At 45.1% G+C, this 22565-nt stretch overlaps 1 protein-coding gene and 1 non-coding gene across 2 annotated transcripts in view; both read right to left on the bottom strand.

Moving 5' to 3' along the window:
• The window catches only part of FCRL5 (Fc receptor like 5), a 39864-nt gene extending 32039 nt beyond the window's left edge, over window positions 1-7825 (bottom strand). Inside the window, exon 1 of the mRNA XM_042926335.1 lies at window positions 7659-7825. Coding sequence (XP_042782269.1) covers window positions 7659-7800 — 142 coding nt within the window. The 5' untranslated portion in view covers window positions 7801-7825. The remainder of the gene's footprint in view (window positions 1-7658) is intronic.
• Window positions 7826-11110: 3285 nt separating this feature from the next.
• TRNAR-UCG lies at window positions 11111-11195 on the bottom strand. The gene has a single exon. It is a non-coding gene; the product is annotated as a tRNA-Arg (tRNA).
• Between the last annotated feature and the right edge of the window lie 11370 nt (window positions 11196-22565).

Below are 22565 nucleotides of genomic sequence, written 5' to 3'. Positions count from 1 at the left end.
CTGTCTCTCTCTGTCTCAAAAATAAATAAACATTAAAAAAAATTAAAAAAAAATGACACGAGTGAGATGATGGAATAGGACTTCTCCAACCTGTGTCTCCCACAGAAGCAAATGTTTGGCAGCCATCCATAGATAAAAGCGGGGAAGCTTTGGGACCTGGGCAGGAGATTGCACAATCCCATTGGAGCCCAAGACCAAGGAGGACCACTTTGAAAAGGCGGGCACATGCCCTGGTAGAAGACTCACTGACTGTGAGCCCACCTGCAGACCTAGAGCTGCCTCGTCTTTCTGGGGACTCAAATCTGGTCTCATTTGTTCATGGTCTTGCATCTAGATCCTATTGCCGAGAGACTTGAGAGGAACCATCCCCTTCTTCGCCCCAGCATCATGGCCCACTGAGCTCAGACCCAACTGTTGTTGCCAAAGTAGTCCTGTGACCCCAGCTCCAGTGCCATTCTGCTGCAGTCTAGAGGCAGTCTTGGCCATCTAGGAATCAGCCTAACTCAGTGGGAGAGTACTCAAGGACCCAGCAGAAATGAGATCCGTTCATACCCCTGGCAATGGAACCGCCAACTGCGGACCCAGCAACAGCCGTGAGATCCAGCTCCAGCTCTGTTCAACCATATCTTGGAGGCAGCCTTATAACCCCAGGGAAGCCGCAGAAGGTATTTACCTTCCAAAACCAGTCTGTGAAGGTATCAGCTCTTCTAAATAGAGACACCAATGCAGAGTTGCACTGATCATGAAAAGTCAGGCAAATATGACAACATCAGTGGAAACGAATAAAGCTCCAGCAACTGACCCTAAAGAAAAGGAGATTCATGAACTATTTGACACAGAACTCAAAATAATAGTCTTAAGGAAGCTCGGTGAGCTATAAGAGGACACAACTAAATGAAATCAGGAAAACGATACACAAACCAAATGAGAAGTTTAACAAATAGAAAACATGAAAAAGAATCAAACAGGAATCTTGGCACTAAAGAATACAATGACCAAACTGAAAAATTCAGTAGTGGCAACAGCATAATTGGTCACTTAGGAGAAAGAATGAGCAAATTTGAAGACAGGCCTGTTTGAAATTACCCAGTTAGAAGAAAAAGAAAAAATGAAAAAGTGAACAAAGCTTCGGTGACTTCTGGGAAAACAATAAGTGAATCAATGTACCTATTACTGAAGTCCCAGAAGGAACAGAGAACAAGAACAGAAAGATTATTTAAAGAAATAACGACCAAGAACTTCCCAAATCTGGGGAGGGAAATCTGTATCTAGGTTCATGGTTCCCAAATAACCCCTAACAGGCTGAACATCAAAAGGTCTAAACTGAGGCACGTTATACTCAAATTCTCAAAAGTCAAAGACAAGGAGAATTTTGAAATCAGTAAGAGAAAAACAATGCATCAAAGAGTCTCATACAAAGAACCCCCCTGTAAGATTTATAGTGGATTTCTTTAGCAATATCATAGGTCAGGGTAGAGTGGGGTCATATATTCGAAACACTGAAGAAAAAAAAAAAAACACTGCCAGTCGAAATACTATACCCAACAAAATGAAGGAGAGATAAAGACTTTCCAAGACAGGGGCTCCTGGGTGGCTCAGCTGGTTAATCATCTGACTTCTGCTCAGGTGATGATCTTGCAGTTTGTGAGTTTGAGCCCTGCGTTGGGCTCTACACTGACAACTCAGAGGCTACTTGGGATTCTCTGTCTCCCTTTCTCTCTCTGCCCCTCCCCCATTCATGCTCTTTCTCTCAAAAATAAATAACATTAAAAAAAAACTTTCTGAGACGAAAGCTGGGGGGAATTCACCACCACTAGACCTGCCTTATAAGAAAAGCAAAAGAGTTCCTCAAGGGCACTAAAGCAAGGACACTAATTAGGAACATAAAAACACACACTCCCTGGTGAAGGTAAATGTATAGTCCAATTCAGAATCCTCTAAATATGGTACCTTAGTGCATTCAGTCTGCTATGACAAAAAATACCATCGTGGGTGGCTTATAAACAAGAGAAATGTATTTCTCACAGTTCTGCAGGCTGGAAAGTCCAGTATTAAGGCACCAGCAGATTCATCTCTGGTGAGGGCCTGCTTTGTCATAGATAGCCATCTTCTCATGTAACGCGGCAGAAGGGTGAGAGAGCTCTCTATGGTCTCTTTTATAAGGGTACTAGTCTCATTGCCTTGCAGAGCCCTAAAGACTTAATCACCTCTCAAGACCTCACCATCTCCTAAAACTACCACCTGACAGGTCAGAATTTTAACGTATGAATATTTGGGGATGCATATATTCAGACGATAGCATACTGTGTGGTGATATATAATCACTTTTAACTGTACCATAAATTAAAAAAGACAAAAGTATTACAAATGACGATAGCTACAATCATTTGTTAATGTATGCAGAATATAAAAACAAGGAGATTGTGACATTAATAACTAAATGTGGGGAGGGAGAAGAAAAAGTGTAGAGTTTTTATATGTGATAGAAATAAATTTCTTAGCTTAATTGACTGTTATGTTTAATATAAGCCTCACAAAGAAAAAAATCACAAGGAAATCACAAAGAGAAAAAAAAAACTATAGTAGATAACACAAAAGATAAAAAGAGAAGTTAAAGCATACCAAAAAAATCATCAAATCACAAAGGAAGATAGTAGGAGAAGGAAGAAAAAAAAGGAACTACAAAATAGTGGGAAAACAATGAACAAAATGGCAATAGTAAGTCCTTACCCATCAATAACTGCCTTTAATGTAAAAGGATTAAATTTTCCAATAAAAAACGTGGGATATCTGAATGAATAAAAAAATCCAACTGTATGCTGCCTACAAGAGATTCATTTTACATTTAAGGGCACACATGGGCTCAAAGTAAAAGGATGGAAAATATATTCCATGCAAATGGTAACTGAAAGAGACCAGGAGCAACTCTACTTGTATCAGACAAAACAGATTTTAAGTCAAAAATTGTAACAAGAGACAAAGAAAGTCACTATACAGGGGTAAAGTGGAATTAGGAGGATATGCAACCATAAATGTACATGCACCCCATATGAAAGCACCTAAATATAGAAGACAAATAAGAGAACTGAAATAAGGAATAGTGATAATACAATAGTAGTAAGGGCCTTAATACCCCATTTTCAACAGTGCGTAGATCATTCAGACAGGAAATCAATAAGGAAATGGCAGGCTTGTACAAGATTCTAAACCGGAGAGTTTGCATATCTAACATGTACACCTGATGGATGTATACAGAACATTCTATCCTACAGTAGCAGAACACACATTCTTCTCAGGTGGTCATGAAACATTCTCCAGCACAGATTATGTATTAGGTTATAAAACAAGTCTCAGATTTGAGAGGATTGAGTTTTCTGACCACAATGGTATGAAACTAGCAATCGTTCACAGGATGAGACTGGAAAATTCACAAATAACGGAAGTGAAGCAACACACTCTTGAACAATCAATGGGTCGAAGAAAAAATCTAAAGGGAAATCAGAAATTATCTTGAGTGAAATAAAAATGGAAACACATTGTAAAACCTATGGGATATAGCAAAGCAATTCTGAGAAAGAAGTTAATAGTCATAAATTCCTACTTCAAGAAAAAGATAAAGCTCTCAAATAAAAAAAACCCCTAAAATAAAAAAAACCCCTAACTTTATACCTTGAGAAGCCCAAAGTTGGCAGAAGAAAGGAAATAATAAAATTAGAGAAGAAATAAATAGAAGATAGAAAATAGAAAAGAAAACAAAACTAAGAGCTATGTTTTCAAAAGATAAAGTAAATTGACAAACCTTTAGGTAGACTAAGAAAAAGGGAAGACTCAAAATCAGAAGTGAGAGGAGGCATTGCAACTGATAGCACAGAAATATTTAAAAAAAGACTCCTATGAACAGTATATCCCAACAAATTGAATAACTTAGAAGAAATCAATAAAGTTCTAGAAACATGCAATCTACCAAACATGCAATCTTCTGTTCAGAAAATCTGAACAGACCGATAACAAGTAAGGATATTTAATTGTTAATCAACCCCTCGCCCCCCAACAAAGAAGTCAGATGACTTCACTGGTGAGTTCTACTAAACACTTAAAGAATTAACTCCAAACCATTTCAAAGGCCTCCAAAAAAATGAAGAGGAGAGAACATACTTGCAAACACACTTTGTGAGGTCAGCCAAATAAGCATTCTACAGGAAAACAAAATTACAGGCCAATATCTCTGATATACATAGATTTAAAACAATCCTAAAATGGAATGCTAGCAAACAGAAGGAACATGTGAGATTTGCCCCTGGGATGACCCAATGTGTGCAATGCAATAAAGGTGATACACTACGTTAACAGAATGGATGATAAAAATCATCAGATCATCTAGGGGCGCCTGGGTGGCTCAGTCGGTTAAACATCTGACTTCTGATCAGGTCATGATCTCACCTGAGCAGATGAGGTTCCTGAGTTCAAGCACCATGTTGGGCTCTGTGCTGACAGCTCGGAGCCTGGAACCCGCGTCGATTCTATGTCTCCCTCTCTCTCTGCCCCTCCCCCACGCCTGCTCTGTCTGTCTCAGTCTCTCAAAAATAAATGTTAAAAAATTTTTTTGAAAATCATAGGATCATCTCAATAGATGTATAAAAAACATTTCACAAAATTCAACACGTTTTCATGATAAAAAAAAAAAACTCAACAAATTATGTCTAGAAGGAAAGGATCTCAACGTAGTAAAAGCCATAAGAGATGAACTTATAACTAACATCACAGTTAATGGTGAAAAGCTAAAAGCTTTTCCTTTCAGTTCAGGAAAAAGGCAAGAACGCCCACTCTTGCCACTTACATTTGTTATAGTCCTGGAAGTCCTAGCCAGAATCATTAGGCAAGAAAAAGAAATAAAAGATGTCCAAACCAGAAAGGAAGAAGTAAAACGGTCTCTGTTTGCAGATGGTTATCTTATATATAGAAAACCCTCAGGACTCCACGAAAATACTGTTAGAACTGATAAGCAATTCAGTACAGTGGCAAGACACGCAGTCAATGTACAGAAAAAAGTTACATTTCTGTATACTAGCAACAAACTATTTGAAAAAACAGGAAAACAACCCCACTTCCATTAGCATCAACAAGCATAGAATATTTAGGACTAAATTTAACCAAGGAATCGAAGAATCTCTATACTGAAAACTATAAAACATTGAAAGAAATGAAAGAAAACACAAATAAATGTAAAGACATCCTGTGTTTACGGCTTGGGACAATTAATATGTTAAAACACCACATTATCGAAGCGATCTACAGATCTGATGCAATCCCTCTCAAAATTCCAATGGCATTTTTCACAGAAATAGAAGAAAGGACCCTAAAATTCGTGTGAAGCCACAAAAGATACTGAGAGTCAATGCAATACTGAACAAAAACAAAACTCGAGACCTACTCCTTGACTTAAAACATATTACAAAGATATAGTCATCCCAACTGGCACAAAAGCGGACATATACAGCAATGGAACAGAATCGAGGACCCAGAAAAAAATGCACACATTTACAGCTGACTGACCTTCAACAAAAGTGCTAAGAACACACAATGGGGAAAGAATAGTCTCTTTTGTATACTGTGCTGTTTTTATTTGTACAAAAATAACTCAAAGTATATTAATGACTTACGTGTAAGACCCCAAACTGTGAAGCTGCCAGAAGAAAACATAGGTAGGAAGCTTCTTGACATTGGTCTGGGACACAATTTTTTAGATATGACCCCCAAAGCACTTGGGAACAGAACCAGAATAGACAAATGGGGTTGCATCTAAGTAAAAAGCTTTTGTACAGCAAAGGAAACCATCAACTGCATGAAGAGGTAACCTATGGAATGGGAGAAAGTATTTGTAAGTCATGATTCTGATAAGGAGTTACTATCTACAATGTATAAGGAACTCTAACAAATCAACAAGAAAACAAATAGCCTCACTGAAAAACAGGTAAAGACCTGAACAGATATTCTCAATAGAAGACATACAAATGGCCAGTAAGTACATGAAAAGATGCTCAACATCACTCAGTCATCAGGGAAATGCAAATCAAAACCACAATGAGATATCACATCACACCTGTCAGAGTGGTTATTATCATGAAGACAAAAGATAACAAGCATTGGTTAGGAAGTGGAGAAAAGAAAACCCTTGTGCAGTGTTGGTGAGAATGCACTTAGTATAGCCATTATGCAAAACAGTATGGAAATTCCTTAAACAATTAAAAATAAAACTATCATACGATCCAGCAATCCCATTTCTGGATCTATATCCAAAGGAAATGATACCAGTACCTTTAAAAAAAATCTCTTTCCTTAAGTTTATTTATTTTGAGAGAGAAAGAGAGAGTGGGGGAGGGGCAGAGAGAGAGAGAGGGTGCTTCACCTACGGAGCCACCCAGGTGGCCCGGAAATGTTACCAGTATCTTGAAGAGACACCTGCGTTCATTCCCACGTTCACTGCCACATTCTTTGCAATAGCCAGGATATGGAAACATTCTAAGTTTCCATACCAAGGAGTATGGAAGTCCACCAACCAAGGAATGGATAAAGGAAATATGACATATATGTATATATATGATGGAGTATTACGCAGCCTCAAAAAAGAAGGAAATCTTGCCATTGTAACAGCATGGATGAATCTGGAGGACACAACGCTAAGTGACACAAGCCAGACCCAGAAAGATGGATGCTGTGTGACCTCACTTTCACGTGGAGTCCAAAAAAGTTGGAACTCACAGAAGCAGAGAATAAAATGGTATTTCCCAGCTGGTGGGGGAGCCAGGGAGGTGTGGATCCAAGGAAATGAACTTTCACTTACGAGATAAATCAATCCTGGAGACCTAATGCACACCACGGGGCCCATAGTTAATAAGAACAGACACTCGAAATTGGCAGGGAGAGTAGATCCTGACAGTGAGTTCTTACCACACACGCGCACAAAAGGTGAAGTGAAAAGATAGAAATGTTAATTAGCTCAGTTGTGGTGATTATTTTAACAATAGATGTATGTCAAAACATCATCTTTTGCATCTTAAACATGTACAGTTTTTATTTGCCAGTTATACTTCAGTCAGCCCCGGGGGAAAGAATGTTATGTGCCCCAGGCTTTCCCCGAGCCTCACTGCCTTCCCTCTGGAGCCCTGCTGTCCCCCTCCCCCTGTGATCTTTATCTGCCCATCACTGCCGGGGTTTGCCATGGTGTAGGGGAAGGAGACATCGTTGTGTTAGAAACCGTGCCCTTCCGTGCCCAGGACCAGGATCTGGGCTGGTCATACAAGCAATAGATGATCTCCTTTGCAGAGAAACAAGGAAGGTCTCCTCTGAATCAGGCAATGGGAACAAGCAAACAATACATTTTCTGGACTTCATGAAGTAAGATTTATCGCAGAAAAACAACGAATAGATCCTTCACCGTGTGGTCACCGGGTTTCCTTCTCTGTAAGGGTGAAGGTTTATCCCAGCTCCCTCCACTGCTTCAGACTCAAGGGAGAAACCCCTGAGCTGGATGGGGAGTCCCGAGAACAGTCTCCCCTCGCAGGAGAGAACGTCTGAGCCCCATGAAAGGGCTGGCCCCGGGGTGGAGAGAGAGGCTGTCCCCGTCCCACCTTGGTCCCGCGTTGGGCACTTGTACTCACCCAGGACCAGCACTGACACCCACAGAAGCATGAAGGCCCGGCCTGCCCCGGGATGAGGCCAGACGAGGGCTTTTCTCAGGAGTAACAGGGCTGGTTTTGATTCTTGAGAAGCACAGCTCCACAGCAGCCCCGAGGAGCTCATCTGAGAAAGTTCTTTTTCGAAGAGCAGGTCGTGCTAGTGAATTAGAAAGAAGGAAGTGGCACTACCCTTCTTTAACTGAGAATCAGAATGTCCTGCCCTATGACCAGGGTGAGAAAATAAATTCTAGGCTTAAAAAAACACACACGGCTCCGTGACCCCACATCTCTAAGGCTGGGAAATTACCTTAAGGGAAGTATGTGCAGATTGTCTAAGAGAATGTTTACAGCGGTGTCGTTCATAACTGCCCAGAACACTGAAAGCACGTGAAAGGTCATGAATACGGGACCGTGGATGAAGATTCTGTACATGTCTGTGGCGAGATGCAGTGCAACCGTTACGAAGGAGATCAGCCCACATGGAGAGGCATGCAGCACCCTGGTGAGTGGGAAGAGAGAGCCGAGGAGTGGGTTGGTACTCGTAATATCGTCCCAGCGGGGTAGATGTGACAAATAGAACACGTGTGTGCAAGCTGATACAAATACGCTGTTTTTTTTTTTTCCTGGAAAGTATACCTAAGATAGTAGTTGTGTTGGTAAGAACTGTGGATGGAAAGGAAATACTTCATTTTATGGCTTTCTTTACTCTTTTTGTTTATTTTTTTAAAATGTTTGTTTATTTTGAGAGAGAGCGTGAGCCAATGGGGGAGGGGCAGAGAGAGAGGAGCGAGAGGATCCCAAGCAGGCTCTGCTCTGTCAGCACGGAGCCCAACGTGGGGCTCGTTCCCACCAACTGTGACACCATGACCTGAGTCGAAATCAAGAGTCGGGTGCCACCCAGGCGTCCCTATATTGTTTGAGTCGTAAACAACCACTATGTTAATAATTAGTGACAAATACTATGTTGGTGCATTGCTTTGATAACTTGCAAAAGTCAAGCTTCCATCCTGGCATACTGGTCAACGAAGATCCCTAGGACATTAGTAGCATGAGGAATGCCACTTTCTTCGTTTCAAGTAGCGTTTCTCACCTTTTTTCTCCCCCTGGGCCCGCACCTCGGTCCTCCTGAGGGGACGTTTAATTTCACGCGGACAAATGCATATCCCGTTGCATACGTGATGCCCCCCCTGACCTGCGGCGCTGGGAGACAGGAGAAGCATCATAAGGGTAAATAGAGTTTAACCCATGGCAGCCCAGCAGGACCTCAACGCGAGCCAGGAGGCTTCCCATGCTTTTGGACACAAAGAGCGCCGCTGTGTATATTCTTGGACGGGTCTCCCAGTGCACGCGTGCACACACATTTCTACTGGGTACACCCCGAGGAGTGGAGTCTGCGGCTCCTGAGGCTTGCGTATATTTTGAGAAGGAACCGCTAAATTGCCTTCCAGGGTGGTTGTGCTTAATGCACACCCCGTCAACCTGTGTGTGTGAGTTCTCGTCCCTCTAAAATCCTTGCCGATACTGGTATTATACACAGTCTTGTAAATTTTAGCCCTTCTCCTGGGATGATCTCAGTGTGGTTTCAATTGTTGTGTCCCTGGTGAATTTTGCAACTGAGCATGTTTCATATTTAATTGGCAATTTAGATATTCTTTTTAATGTGAAATCTCTTTTCCAGTCTTTCTCCCTTTTTCTAGTTTTTCAGTCTTTCTCATTCTGTGTTGTGGGGCTTTTAAAGCTGGATATGGATCCTTTTTCCAGGTAATGTGTTGCGAATGTCTTTCCCTGTCTCTGTCACGCTTCGATAGAGCCTTTGACAAATCCCTGCTGTAACTCTGGTGGTCCATTTAGCAGTCTCTTCCTTTACGGTCAGAGCTTTATCTGTCCCTTCCAGGAAATGTTGTCTACTCCAAGCTCTTGAAACTATTCTCCCAAGTTATTTTCTAGAAACTTTATTTATTTTACTTTTACTTTGTATCCATAGTATCATTGGAATTGACGTCTATGTATAAGCAAGGGTTCATATTCACTTACAGATGGCCGCTTTGCCTGGGTCTCAAATTTATTGAAAATCCGAGCTTTCCACAGCACCATGCAATTTCACCTCCTTGTAAAACAAACAGCCATGCGGGTCTGCTTCTGGAAACTCTGTTCTTGTCCAGTTGTCTGTTTATTCTCATGCCAGAACCACAGTGTCGTAATTGTTGCCTTTTTTTTTTAACTTGAGAGAGAGAGAGAGAGAGACAGAGAGACAGAGATACAGAGCAAGAGCACGTGGGTGTGTGAGAGCGTGGGAGCGGGGGAAAGGGCAGAGGGAGAGAGAGAATCTCAAGCAGGCTCCTCGCTCAGTGCAGAGCCCAACGTGGGGCTTGGTCCCACAGCCCTGGAATCATGACCTGAGCCAAAACCAGGAGTCAATAACTTTCTTGTAGAAGTTACATTTTTTTGTTAGGCTTATTCCTAAATAGTTGATATGTATTTTTCGTGTTATTGTAAGTGATATCATTAAAAGCTTTCTCTAAATATTTATTGTCAATATATAGCTACAGCTTTTTTTTTTCTGATTTTCCGTCAATTACTAAGAGAATTATGTTAAAGTTTCCCTCTATAATTGTGAATTTGTCTATTTCTTCTTTAATTTCTTGTCTTTTTTTTGTTTTATAATTTGAAGTTGTTTTATGGGTGCATATACATTTAAAATTACTTATGTATTTATGTAATTATATAATTTATGTTTACGTATGTTATTTATAATTTATATATATTTATAAATTTATATAATTATAATTATTTCTTTCTGGTAGTTTGACTCACCGCTCTTAAATGTCTCTATATGTTTCTAACCTGAGAACCCATTGGCGGGGGCCCATCTACCTTTGGACCTGATTTAGATGATTGAATCTGACTCTGATAACCCTATCCTGTGATTGGATGAGTCTTTGGGGGTCTCTGGAGGCGGTGAGCTTATTTTTCGTGTAAGAAGGATGTAAATATTTGTGGCTAGAGTGTGGACTGCCTCCTAAGAAGCAGTTCTTGTACATGTATGTACCTCACCCTCTTCCCATCAGAAGTTCCTTCCTTATATATCCTTCACACTTGAATCTAGCCACCCAGTAGAACGTGGCAGACGTAAAGCTGAGCACATTTTGGGTCTGGCCCTTCGGAGACGTGGCAGGGTCTGTTTTTCTCTTGGAGCCCTGAACCACCGAGGATGAAGTCTGACTGCCCTACTGGACAGTCCCATCAAGGGGAGCTGCTGCAGCCTCCCAGACCAGGCCCCAGACATGTGGATTAGGCCATCTTTTTTTAAGAAAAATTTTTTATCATGTTTATTTATTTTGAGAGAAAGAGACAGAGTGTGAGTGGGGGAGGGGCAGAGAGAGAGGGAGACACAGAACCCGAAGCAGGATCCAGGCTCCGAGCTGTCAGCACAGAGCCCGACGTGGGGCTCGAACCCACGAACCTCAAGATCGTGACCTGAGCCGAAGTCAGACGCTCAACCGACTGAGCCACTCAGGCACCCCAGGAATACTCTTTGAGTCATCAAGTAATAATTCATTTATCCCTAATACTTCCTTTGTCTTCAAGTTTATTTTTGTGATTAGATCAAGCTTGTTAATCATGTCATTCAAATCTGCATACTTACTAATTTTAGTCTGCCTCAGCTTCTGCGTTTTGTGCATGTATAATTTTACCTTATTCTTTCCAATTCTTACGTTTTATTTCTCTTGGCCATTATTCAGAGAGTGCAGGCACAAAGTCGTGAAGCCCGTGTCATCTTCCCCCTTTGGGGTTTCTTGGTGACCGAATGTCTGCTCCTGACTCATATTGGATGTGTAACTTGGGTTAAAAATGAACTTTTATGGTACGGCGTAGGGAATATAGTTAATGATGTTACAAAAATCTAGCTATGAAACTGTCTTGAACTGATGTTTTTTTATAAGAGTGTTCTTTAGCGATGGTCTAAATTTCTACCATGATACCTTATCTGTTCAGACTTTCTTCCCTAACTCAGGACAGTTTTTATTTTTAGTTACTTTCCCTGGTTTTTATTTGCTAGTATTTATTTATTTTTAATCTCAAAATAACCAGCTCTTGAGTTTAATTACAGTTCTTTTTTTTTTGTTTTGTAATTTATAAATTTTTACTTTTCCTAGATTTTTTGTTTTCTTCAAATTATTAAATGAAATGTTTAATTTTTTTCCTCTTTAGCCATATGAATATTCATGGCTCTGGATTTTTTTGTGTGTGTGCTTTAGCCATAATTTGTAAGTTCTGATACAGTCTTTTCATTATAACGTGTTCTAGGTAGTTTACAATTTCAGTTTTGATTTTGTCTTTGAAACAAGAATTTTTAGAGTTTTCAAATATCTAGACGGTAGATTTTTCTTTTTCTCTTTTCGCTATTATTAATGACGTTTTGTTCCTCATTTCACTGTAATCCAAAAATATGGTGTGTGTATATCCTACTTTCTGGAATTTATTGAGATTTTCTGTGACCTAATATGGTCGTTGTTGTTGTTAGTTGTTAAGTATTCCATGGGGCTTTGAGAAGAATGTATATTCTTTATCTTCAGGACAGAAAGTTCTACATATATTTAGTATAACCAGCTGGTTAAATATGTTAAGTAGATCTTCAGTGTTCTCATGTAATACTTTTGGTTGATTTATAAATTGTAAAATTATGTGATTTGATATATGGAAAGTTGTGGTCAATCTTATGTTTTTCATCATTATATACTGCCCTTCTTTTGGTCCAATTAGATACTTTTTTTTTTTTTTTTTTTTGGCTTGAATTAGATTTGTCTGAAATTAATGTCAGGATTCCTGTCCCTATTTGTCTGGTATGCTTTTTTATTTTTTATTTTTTTTAATGTTTTATTTATTTTTGACAGAGAGAGAGGGAGAGGGAGAGGGAGAGAGAGTGGGGGGGAGGGGCAGAGAGAGAGGGAGAGAGGGAGAATCCGAAGCAGGCTCCAGGTTCTGAGCTGTCAGCACAGAGCCCGACCTGGGGCTCGAACTCATGGACTGTGAGATCATGACCTGAGCTGAAGTCGGACACTCCACCAATGGAGCCACCCAGGCACCCCTGTCTGGTATGCTTTTTAGCATCAATTCACTTTAGCTTTTAGGTCACTTTGTTTTAGAACGATTTCTCACATATAATATATGCAAAAACCTATTGGGTTTCATTTTTAGATCCCAAATGTATCTATTGCTTTTGTAACATTTATTTATCACCTATGCATTCATATGACAACTATGTTGGTCTTAATCCTGTCACTTAATTTTGTGTTACCAAACTTTCTCTTCTAATTGCTTTATTTTCTTTCGATCCCTCGTCGGTATTTTCTTTTATGGTTGTATTACATTGCTTATACTTCAAAGAGTCTATAGTGTCTTTTCAGTTCTCTTAGTGGCTAGCTTTGCAACTCTAGTGTTCTTAATGCTCTTTTTCTTGATTAGACTCCATTTATGTTCTGATAAAAAAGAAAGAGATCAGCTCACTTTTACCTCTTGCCATGTTTTCTTCCCTTTCACCTCCTGATGAGTAATAATAGAACCTCCACATTCTCTAAAGTTAGAACATTTATGCCGAGTCCTACAACCATAGTTCTTACACTTGTGGAACGTTGGTGCCGTGTTTACGTGGGCTCGAGACCCCCTCCGACTCTGGTTCTTACTTTGTCTTCAGGGCTCCACGGTGCCACCGTCACCGAGCTCTTGCACGTTAGAAAGAGTTTGTCTTGTCTTTATTCTGAAGACAACTGGGTCTAAAATTCTTGGGCTAAACGTGCCTCTCTTGTAGCACCAGCCGTCGTCGTGGGGCGTGGGGCGCGGCTGTGGCTGCGCTCCCCGTGACTCACCCTTGACCTCTGAAGTGGCGTAACTTCATCAGAATGTGTCGGATGCTCCCTTCCATTACGTCCACCTCCATTTATTCTGTTGGCTTCGCTCAGTGTGCCACGAATGGCTGCGTGGGCTCTTCTGCCTAGCACTCATACCAGCTGTTTTCCCAGAATAACTTTAGCCTTTTGATTCTTTCCTATTTTAGTTTGCGGAGTTTTCTCGCATCTACCTTCAGTACTCGGTGTGTCGTAGCAGTTTCTAATCTTTCCTGTTTCCTAACGTAGCTCGTTTTCCTCTTCCCTTTCCAAACGTTGTTAATTTACCTCCAGTCTTGTTTCTTTGATTTTTCACTCCTAATAAGTCTATTACATTAACAAAAAGAGAGCTTTTAAACAAACTCCTCTGATATCACGGAGAACACAGTATCTGATTCCCCCCCCTTCGACTCAGAGGTCTGGCTTTTCTTCCACCGTGCGTGCCCTTTCCCCAAATTGCTCTCGTACAGATGGTGAGCCCCGCGCCAGTGACATTGTAACGCGGCTTATCTCTGCACGGGGCTCAGGCTCCCCGAGCTGAAGAACAGGGCGTGAAGGGATCGGGGATGTGAGTCGGGCCGCGGACGGCTTGCGCTGAGCCATGTTGCCGCAGGGCGTTTTTCTGTCCGTCTCCGCCACGGCCTCTGTCTTGGGGCAAAGAGGAGGTCTTCCTGTATGTCACGGGATTTCTGCGAGACGGGTCAGCAGGATTCCGTCCAGCGGACAGCGTTTGCACCGGCAGAGTCGCCCGCTGTCTCCTCCTGTGTCCCGGGCTGCTTCATCTGGTCCTACCGTCCCAGGCCTGGAGGGCCTCCGGAGGGAGGGAGGTCCGGGGGGCTTCTGCAGCCCCCATGCTCCCCAAACCTGGCCTTCAGAGCAAGGGGTTAGTGACTTCCTGAAGCTTTGGACCTTGCCGCCAGCTTTTGGAGAAGCTGCAGCTCTTCCCAGAGGCATGTGTAGGAGCTTGTGTTCACTGTCGCCTTCTTTCTTCCCCTGCTTTGGTTTCACATTTGAGTTTCACTGTGGTTAAGAGCCGTCCTTCACCGTTTGGCACTTGGCATTGTGGCTTTTCAAAAGTTTCATCGAAGGTGGAGCTTTTTCGTTCTCTTTGTCATCTGTGGCTGGTCCCAGAGAGTGAAGCGTGGTCGATGCGCTTTTGTTCTGAACTGAACGAGATCCCATATGTTGGACGCTTTACCGTACGTCGCACCAGGTACTCTGTGTACATTAGCTGGTTTAATCTTTGCGTCGACTCTGACGCGCGTGGATCGGTGAATAACGCAGGCAAAGTTTATCAGGCAGGCAGTTTGATCCTGATTTTCTAGGTGAGGAAAACTGAGGCTCAAAGACATTAAGTGCCTTAATTTCAGGTGCCTTGTGAGGCCAGAGACTCAGAGCAGCCAGGACTAGAACCCACATCTGTCTGAGCATGAGCCTGACAACTTCAGTGAAGAGATTCACCAGCCACTGACATGGGAGCAGGCAGCCGGGTCCGACACTGCTAAAGCCAGACATGGTCAAATGACCCTCAAGAGCAATTAAGGGCCTGTTCTGGGTCCCTGATGGCAGGAAATGGAAACCCGGTGTTCTGCAGTTTATAAATAAGCACTGTGCTATTTATATGTGTATATGTACCACTGCCCTGCTTACAGGCAGATCAAAGCCAGAGGTTTGTGGAGGGCAAGAGAAGCAGGTGTCCTGGGAAGGGGGGTTAAGCACGCTTGTCTTGTGGTCCTTCAGGGCTCTGTCAGTCCCTCTGGGAAAGGGGTGGAATCTCCAGGGTGCTCCGTGGAGGCAGCCACGAGAAAAGGTGGGCAAAAATCTGCACAAAAGGAGGATTTAATTGCTTGTTTCAAAAAAGTGTTTTCAATGTTTACTTTAGTTTTGAGAGACACAGAGAGGCAGAGCGTGAGCAGGGGAGGGGCAGAGAGAGAGGGAGAGGGAGACACAGAATCGGAAGCAGGCTCCAGGCTCCGAGCTGTCAGCACAGAGCCCAACGCGGGGCTCGAACCTATAAGCTGTGAGATCGTGACCTGAGCTGAAGTCTGACGCTTAACCCACTGAGTCACCCTGGCGCCCCAGGAGGATTTAATTTCTTAAATGGTACATCTGGTCGTCTTGCTGAGGGAACACCTGACAGGCCATGTTTTGTGAGGACGGCGGAGGGGGGGAGGGTGGTGACGGGCACAGGCTCTGTCACTTACCAGCTGCAGGACCTTGAACAAATTATTAAACCCGAGACCAGGGTTCTTCGTCTTTAAAAACAGAGGCAACGACACCCATCTCACTGCGTCGGCAAAGTTTCAAGGCCCAGACCTGCTGGCACCTGGTGCCCCTCGAGCTCCCTCCCCTGCAGCACTTCCACCAAATTGCCTTCACTTGTGGTAATGAATGCTTATTAAATATTGCCGAGCGAATACATGCGTGTTGAATAACTGCTTGGGCGTATAATTTTCGGTGATAAAATTCACTTGTTTTTATCACCACAATCGAAGTTTTAAAAATTTCCATCGCCCCAAATAGAAACTCGTCGCCCATTTGCACTTTCCACTGCCACCCACAAGCCCAGGACACAGATTACTCAGTTACTTTCTTCCTCCGGAGTCTCGTCTGTTCCGACCACGGGCGCCTACTCGGCGTGGACTTACACGCTATGCGCTCTTCTGTGGCTGGCTCATTGCGCTTTGTGTGAGGTCCTGGGGCTCAGCCCCGTGACAGCGGGGGTCGGTATTCTGTGGATGGATGTTCTGTGGTTTCGATCTTGGCTTGGGTACCAGGGTTTATTAAGAATCTGCTGGAGTATTTCAGTTTCCTTGAGGGTGCTGCCCACTCCAGCCTGAGTTTGATGAACATGCACGATAGCCAGAGACGGCGAGGGGAGAACCTGTTGGGCGTCTGCCATCCGACTTTCCGGGCTTTGGAAGCAAACCACCCATGCCTTTGGGTCAACTTTGCGCACTTTCGAGCTTCATCCTCTCAACTCTGGTTGTCGGCCTGCGAGGAGGCTGCCATGTGGGAGGCAGGGGGTTGCCTGAGTTGGGCAGACGTGGAGCCAAATCCCAGCTCTGCCAGTTACCATCTGGGTGACTTTGGGCAAGTGGCAAGGTGTGAGCCCTGGCTTCCTCAGGTATAAAGCAGGTGTTACGTCTCCTTGCGGCCCAGTTGTCAGGACTGGAGAAGATTGTTCCCAAAGTCTATGCTGCCAGCACAGAGGGCAGAGAGGTCATGAGCCCGTCACCCTGACCTCTGACCCTGGGCCTTCTTTCCGCTCACGCAGTCACTGCGCCCACAGGCCACTGTCGGCCCCGGGCATCCGGGGGCAATTGCCCTCTCGCCCCAGGACTAACATACTTATGAATGCAACAGTGGTTCAAATCATTAACGAAGGACTTAGAACAAGAGGGGCGCCTGGGTGGCTCAGTGGGTTCAGGTCATGATCTCACAGTTCGTGAGTTCAGGCCCCACGTCGGGCTCGGTGCTGATGGTGCTGAGCCTGCTTGGGATTCTCTCTTCGTCCCTCCCTCTCTGCCTCTTCTTGTGCACGCTCTCTCTCTGTCTCTCTCTCAAAACAAACAAACAAACAAACAAACAAACTCAGAACAAGAGAGCTAGAACTTGTTTGGGGCCTGTTTGATCCTAGAAGGTCAGTTCTCAGTCGGTGATGGCCTCTGAGCAGTGCCCCTCGACATGAAGCCTCAGGCTGCCGCTGGCCTCATGAGGATGCTTGGCCCTGCACTCGGGAAGGCCCTGAACTTGGCTGAATGCTCTGTTGCCATCCTGAAGGTCCTGATAATTTTATCTCCGGACTTGTGTTCTGAAGTCTCATGGGGCCGTGAAGTCAGCGCCAGGGCAGGAGAAAGGCCTGCGGTAGGCGTGCCCACCTTCCTCGCTGCGCATCCACACCGCGAATGCCGGTGGGCACAGGACTCCGGGCGGGCCCGCAGGCATGGGGGTTCAGCGGGACTCAAAGTGAGTGAAAAGCAAGCATGTTACGTCGATGACTGACAGCCCCGAGAAGCCGCACTTTCCATGAACCAGAACTTGCTTGAACGTAGGAAGAGGGCGGGTGTGTCCTGAGTGAGTAGCCTGAACAGCCAAGGAAACGCACCATGCTCCTCCTGACGGCGCCTCCCCAAGTTAGCTGACGGCCTAGGCTAGGGCAGCAAGAAGGGAAGAGGAAGGCGGGGCAGTGTGCAGCCCGCTCCTTTCCAGACCCTCCTTTCCAGCTTCCCAGAGGCAGGCTGTGTCGGCGGGAGGTGCACGTATGAAGGGAAACACGCAAAACGTTGAGAGATTTTTGCCGCATTTCCACTCCTCTCACAGCATCGGCTACTAGGTGTATGCTGTCTGATCTCCGTGATCCCACGGATGCAGGAGAAGCTCTTACGTTTGCAGTTACGCTATAAAGATGAACAGTAAAATCCATGCGAATCATTTCCAACGTTATTTTTTCTCTCCTTAGAAGGACTAAGAATTAAGTAGCAAAAAACATCTTGGCAAGTTGGGGCAGAGACCGTGGAAAGAAGGAAGAAGCTTTATGTTTCTGTATTTTGAACACTTTTTTCCCCCTTGCTTTTTGAACAAGGCGTCTTGCGTTTCTCTTTCTCACTGGACCTGGAAAGGTAGGCGCGTCCCTGCCTCGAACGCTGCTCTCCTGTCTGAGGTCCTGGGCAGCCCCCGGCCCTCGGCGAAGGGGGGCCCCTGTGCAGGTGAGCTCACTTCCTTTTGTAATGAAAACTCTCATTTTTTGCACCAGAAATGAACAGAAGCCAACTGGCTCAAGGCCTTCCCCTTCCCCTCCAGCTCATGTAAATTTTTGAGGTGTTATTTTTCCGTGCCTCTGGGAAGTCCAAAGACCCAACATGCTTTTGCATAAACATAAATGATATATTTATCTTGGGGTTCCTCTTTCTGAAACTCTTGAAGTGACATTTGGCTGGGGGCTGTTTTACCCTTTTATCTCGAGTTCACGCTCAGCCTTAACAGATTTTATTAAATGTAATGAACAAGAAACCGGGATGGAGCTGACGTGAGCCGAAGGCGATGACGTGCACAGTAGGGTCGTCCGATGTACAGCGGGATGGGGCACAGAGACTATCTAGGTAAACTTTCTAACTTGGCTCAAGTGTGAAAGCAAGGAATTGTCAAAAGAGCTCACAATTAAGAAAAAAAAAAAGTTTAGGCCCAGGGGAGAGAAAGCCAATGTGAATCTCAAAGTTTCCAGAAGTCTTTGGGGGGCAGCAAACATGGAAAGTTACATCCTGGCACGTGAATCGGGACACTGAGGGGAACGGGTGGGACCGTGTGTGCGTGGCAGCCCGCGTCCATCCAAGGTACCGTCGCCCCTGGTTCCCCTGGTTACAGTGGCCGCTTGATTTTGGAGCTCTTCCGGCAGCCGCAGCCGCGGAGGCCCCGGGATCTCGAGTCAGTTGTGGGGGCGGGGGCTGCTCTCTTGCAGGGCCGGGGGGGGGGGGGTTGCTCCTGGAGGCTCAGCCCTAGAGGCTCGCTCTCCAGCCTTCCCCTCCGCGTCCGACATTAAATCCCTTTCTTCATAAAGCAGCCGCGGGGGATTCTGCCGTGGCCGCAGAACCCCGACTGGTGGAGCGGTCGGCACAGAAACTGGGGTGGCGGTGGCTTGCTCCGGTCACTCCAGCCAGGATGCTCGTTTGTTTCCAGTGATGCAGACACGGCTCGCTCATCTCTCCCGGTCCCGTGACCCGAGGTCCTGGTCAGTCACGGGATTCCGATCACCATCCTGGCCTTGCTTCCTGCCGTAGGAGCCTCGTCTTCGTGGGTCTCCACCGCCCTGAACCCGCCGTGATCAGGGAGCCCGCTTCGGAAGCAGGGTCATCACCTGGGTCCAGGGCCCATTTCTAGTATGCTTTTCAAAGAGGCTTGGACTTTTTTTTTCAAAAAAAATTTTTAATGTTTTTATTTATTTTTGAGACAGAGAGAGACAGAGCATGAGCAGGGGAGGGGCAGAGAGAGACGCAGACACAGAATCCGAAGCAGGCTCCAGGCTCCGAGCTGTCCGCACAGAGCCCGACGCGGGGCTCGAACCCACAGACCACGAGATCATGACCTGAGCTGAAGTCGGACGTCTAACCGACTGAGCCACCCAGGCACCTCTACAATTTTTTTAAGTGTTTTATTTTACAGAGAGAGAGAGGGAGAGCATGAGTGGGGGAGGGGCAGAGAGAGACGGAAACACAGAATCCCAAGCAGGCTGCGGGCTCTGAGCCGTCAGCACAGACCCCGACGCGGGGCTCGAACTCACAGACCGCGAGATCATGACCTGAGCAGAAGTCGGACGTCTAACCGACTGAGCCACCTCGGCGCCCCAAGAAGCTTGGACTTTTATCACATGCCCTCTTACCCGAAGAGGAGGACGCAGGCAGGGTGTGTGTGTGAGTGGGTCAGACGTGATGAAGCCACTTCTAACACCTCATCTGTACAAATCCTGAATCTTCCCACTAGGTTACACCAAGGGATTGCCGGGACCCCAACTTCACTGATCCCGGGCCGCTGCGGAGTAACAGAGAAGTCCTGATCCTCCGAGAGAGTGACTAACGAGGACCGCCGTGCATTGGCTTGTGCAGGCGCGTTGAGCCCAGACCCTGTCAAGTGCCCCAATATCCATGAGCTCAGCCCCAGACGAAGTTACCGTCTTTCTCCCTGGTCTCCTGTCCTCAGCAATATCCAGGTTTTGGCTGTTATAAGCCCTCCTCTGGCCTTTGCACTGTAATGGCCCCCGTGACATGTGGAGATAGTCCTTCCCAAGACAGACTGGTTGCTGCTCCCATTCTATTAAGAGAGAAGCCAACACCTGACAGGCCACTGGATGTGGGCAACATAGATCACGTTTGGCTGCCCTGCTCTGACTCAGTAACCAAATAGCCCACACAGCTGCTCTCCTTGGGTGGGCTCCCCAAGCAAGCAAGACGTCTTCGGCTTGTTTAGGCTGTAACGCAATCAGTTCGTCCTTGGATTTTATGACCCCGTGGACTCAAAGGGTCCAGAAGCGCTGTGGGTGATCACGATGTTGTGCGAAGCCCGTGGCAAGCCCGGACGGGGGACTAGCAGTCAGTGACCCCAGGGTTTCGAAGCCAACCTGTGCCCTTCACCAGTAACTGCTGTTTCTTTTGAGAAAACTCGTGGGAGGCACTGGAAACCGGGCCAGCACTGGACGCCTGAACGTGGTACCGCAGAGACCCGAGCCGGAGGTTGTCCGACCCGCTGACCAAGAGCTCCTGTGCGTCCAGGACCATTGCGTCACCCAGTGGACGCGGTTTCCGGGAGGTCAGGCACCTGAAGGCGCCTGCAGCTGTGAAAGACGGTGACTGGCTTGTCATAACATAAAAAATTAAATGTTTTATTTTACAGAGAGAGAGAGGGAGAGCATGAGTGGGGGAGGGGCAGAGAGAGACGGAAACACAGAATTTCTCTCAGCAGCTCTGCTGCTGTCCCACCCTGCTCTCGGCCAGCAGCTACGGCCCGGTGCCGAGTTCCCTGTGACGGGCTGACAAGGGAGGAGAACGGGAGAGTCGTGGCTGACGTATGCCCGCATCAGCTGCGGGGGATACCGCAGCCCCACTCGGGGGGCCCTTGAAGGGCAGCAAAGAGCCCCGCCAGGGCCGGAGCTTCTAGCAACACAGCCACCGGCTCACGGGCCTGCAGGAGGAGTATCCAGTCTCGGAAAAGTGCAGGACGTGTGTATGCGTCATTTGGATTATGGATTCAGGTTTTTTGCATGTTTGTATCTTTTGTTATGGATGGAGTGTTTATAAAAACAAAGTGAGCTGTAGTTAGAATACTCAGGTTTTAATTTTGTAATTTTTAATTTTCTTTTTTGTTTGGGGAGGAAGAAAAGTTTTTAGCATAAATGTTTTACATAATTTGTACCAAAAAAAAAAAAAAAGGGGACGGCCTGACACTGGAGACATTACTATGTTTTTAAAACAAAATTAAAAAAAAAACCCACAAAGACACAAGCTTTTTTTTTTTTTTTTTTTTTAACGTTTTATTTTATTTTTGAGACAGAGAGAGACAGAGCATGAGTGGGGGAGGGTCAGAGAGAGAGGGAGACACAGAATCTGAAACAGGTTCCAGGCCCTGAGCTGTCAGCACAGAGCCCGACGCGGGGCTCGAACTCACGGACCGCGAGATCGTGACCTGAGCCGAAGTCGGCTGCTTAACCGACTGAGCCACCCAGGCGCCCCGAACAATATATTCTTTAAAGAATGTTTCATTTCAGTTTGTACCACCAAGGTCCATTTAATTTAGTGTTAGAGACAGAGAAAAAAGAGGACTTCTCATATGCTTATTAAAAACAGAATTTTAATCCCAATTAAATCCATTCTTTTAAGTCCATTTCATCCTGTATAATTTTTTTTTTTATAGTGATGACTCTGTGTTAAACAGATGACTTTCATAAGCCGTCTGTTTCTGGAATGAGTCCTGGGAGTTCTCACTTGTCCCTGGATACGACATAAAGAGGTTTGTTCCCTGGGACAATGTCAGCTTTCCCCATGAAGTCTGCATCCTTAAGTACAGTCACTGTAATACGAAGGGTCAAGAGCCCCCTTTAGTCATTTACTATGGTTCTTTTGATGTTTCTTCAGAAGATTCAAGATCCAGTTATCACACGTGGCCAAGGCCTTCAGGCAAGTGTAAGGAAATAAGAAACCACCTGTTGACAGGGCTCAGCAAGGTGGGATGAGTCTGGTAAACTGTCTACAACCAACCCCAGTTGACCCTTAAGCAGGGTTACTACACCAGTCTGCTTATACCTACACATTTTCCAGGAAATACAGGGTAGGACTGGCAATGTATTTTCTCTTCTTTATTATTTTCTTTTTTTTAAATTGTTTTTAAACATTTATTTATTTTCAAGAGACAGAGAGACACAATGCGAGGAGGGAAGTGCAGAGAGAGAGGGAGACAGAATCCGAAGCAGGCTCCAGGCTCCGAGCTGTCAGCACAGAGCCCGACAGGGGGCTCGAAC

This window comes from Panthera leo, chromosome F3, assembly GCF_018350215.1.
Source record: "Panthera leo isolate Ple1 chromosome F3, P.leo_Ple1_pat1.1, whole genome shotgun sequence".
Lineage (NCBI taxonomy): Eukaryota > Metazoa > Chordata > Mammalia > Carnivora > Felidae > Panthera > Panthera leo.
Note: the sequence above shows the minus strand (reverse complement) of the source record. Positions and strands in the feature narration are given on the sequence as shown.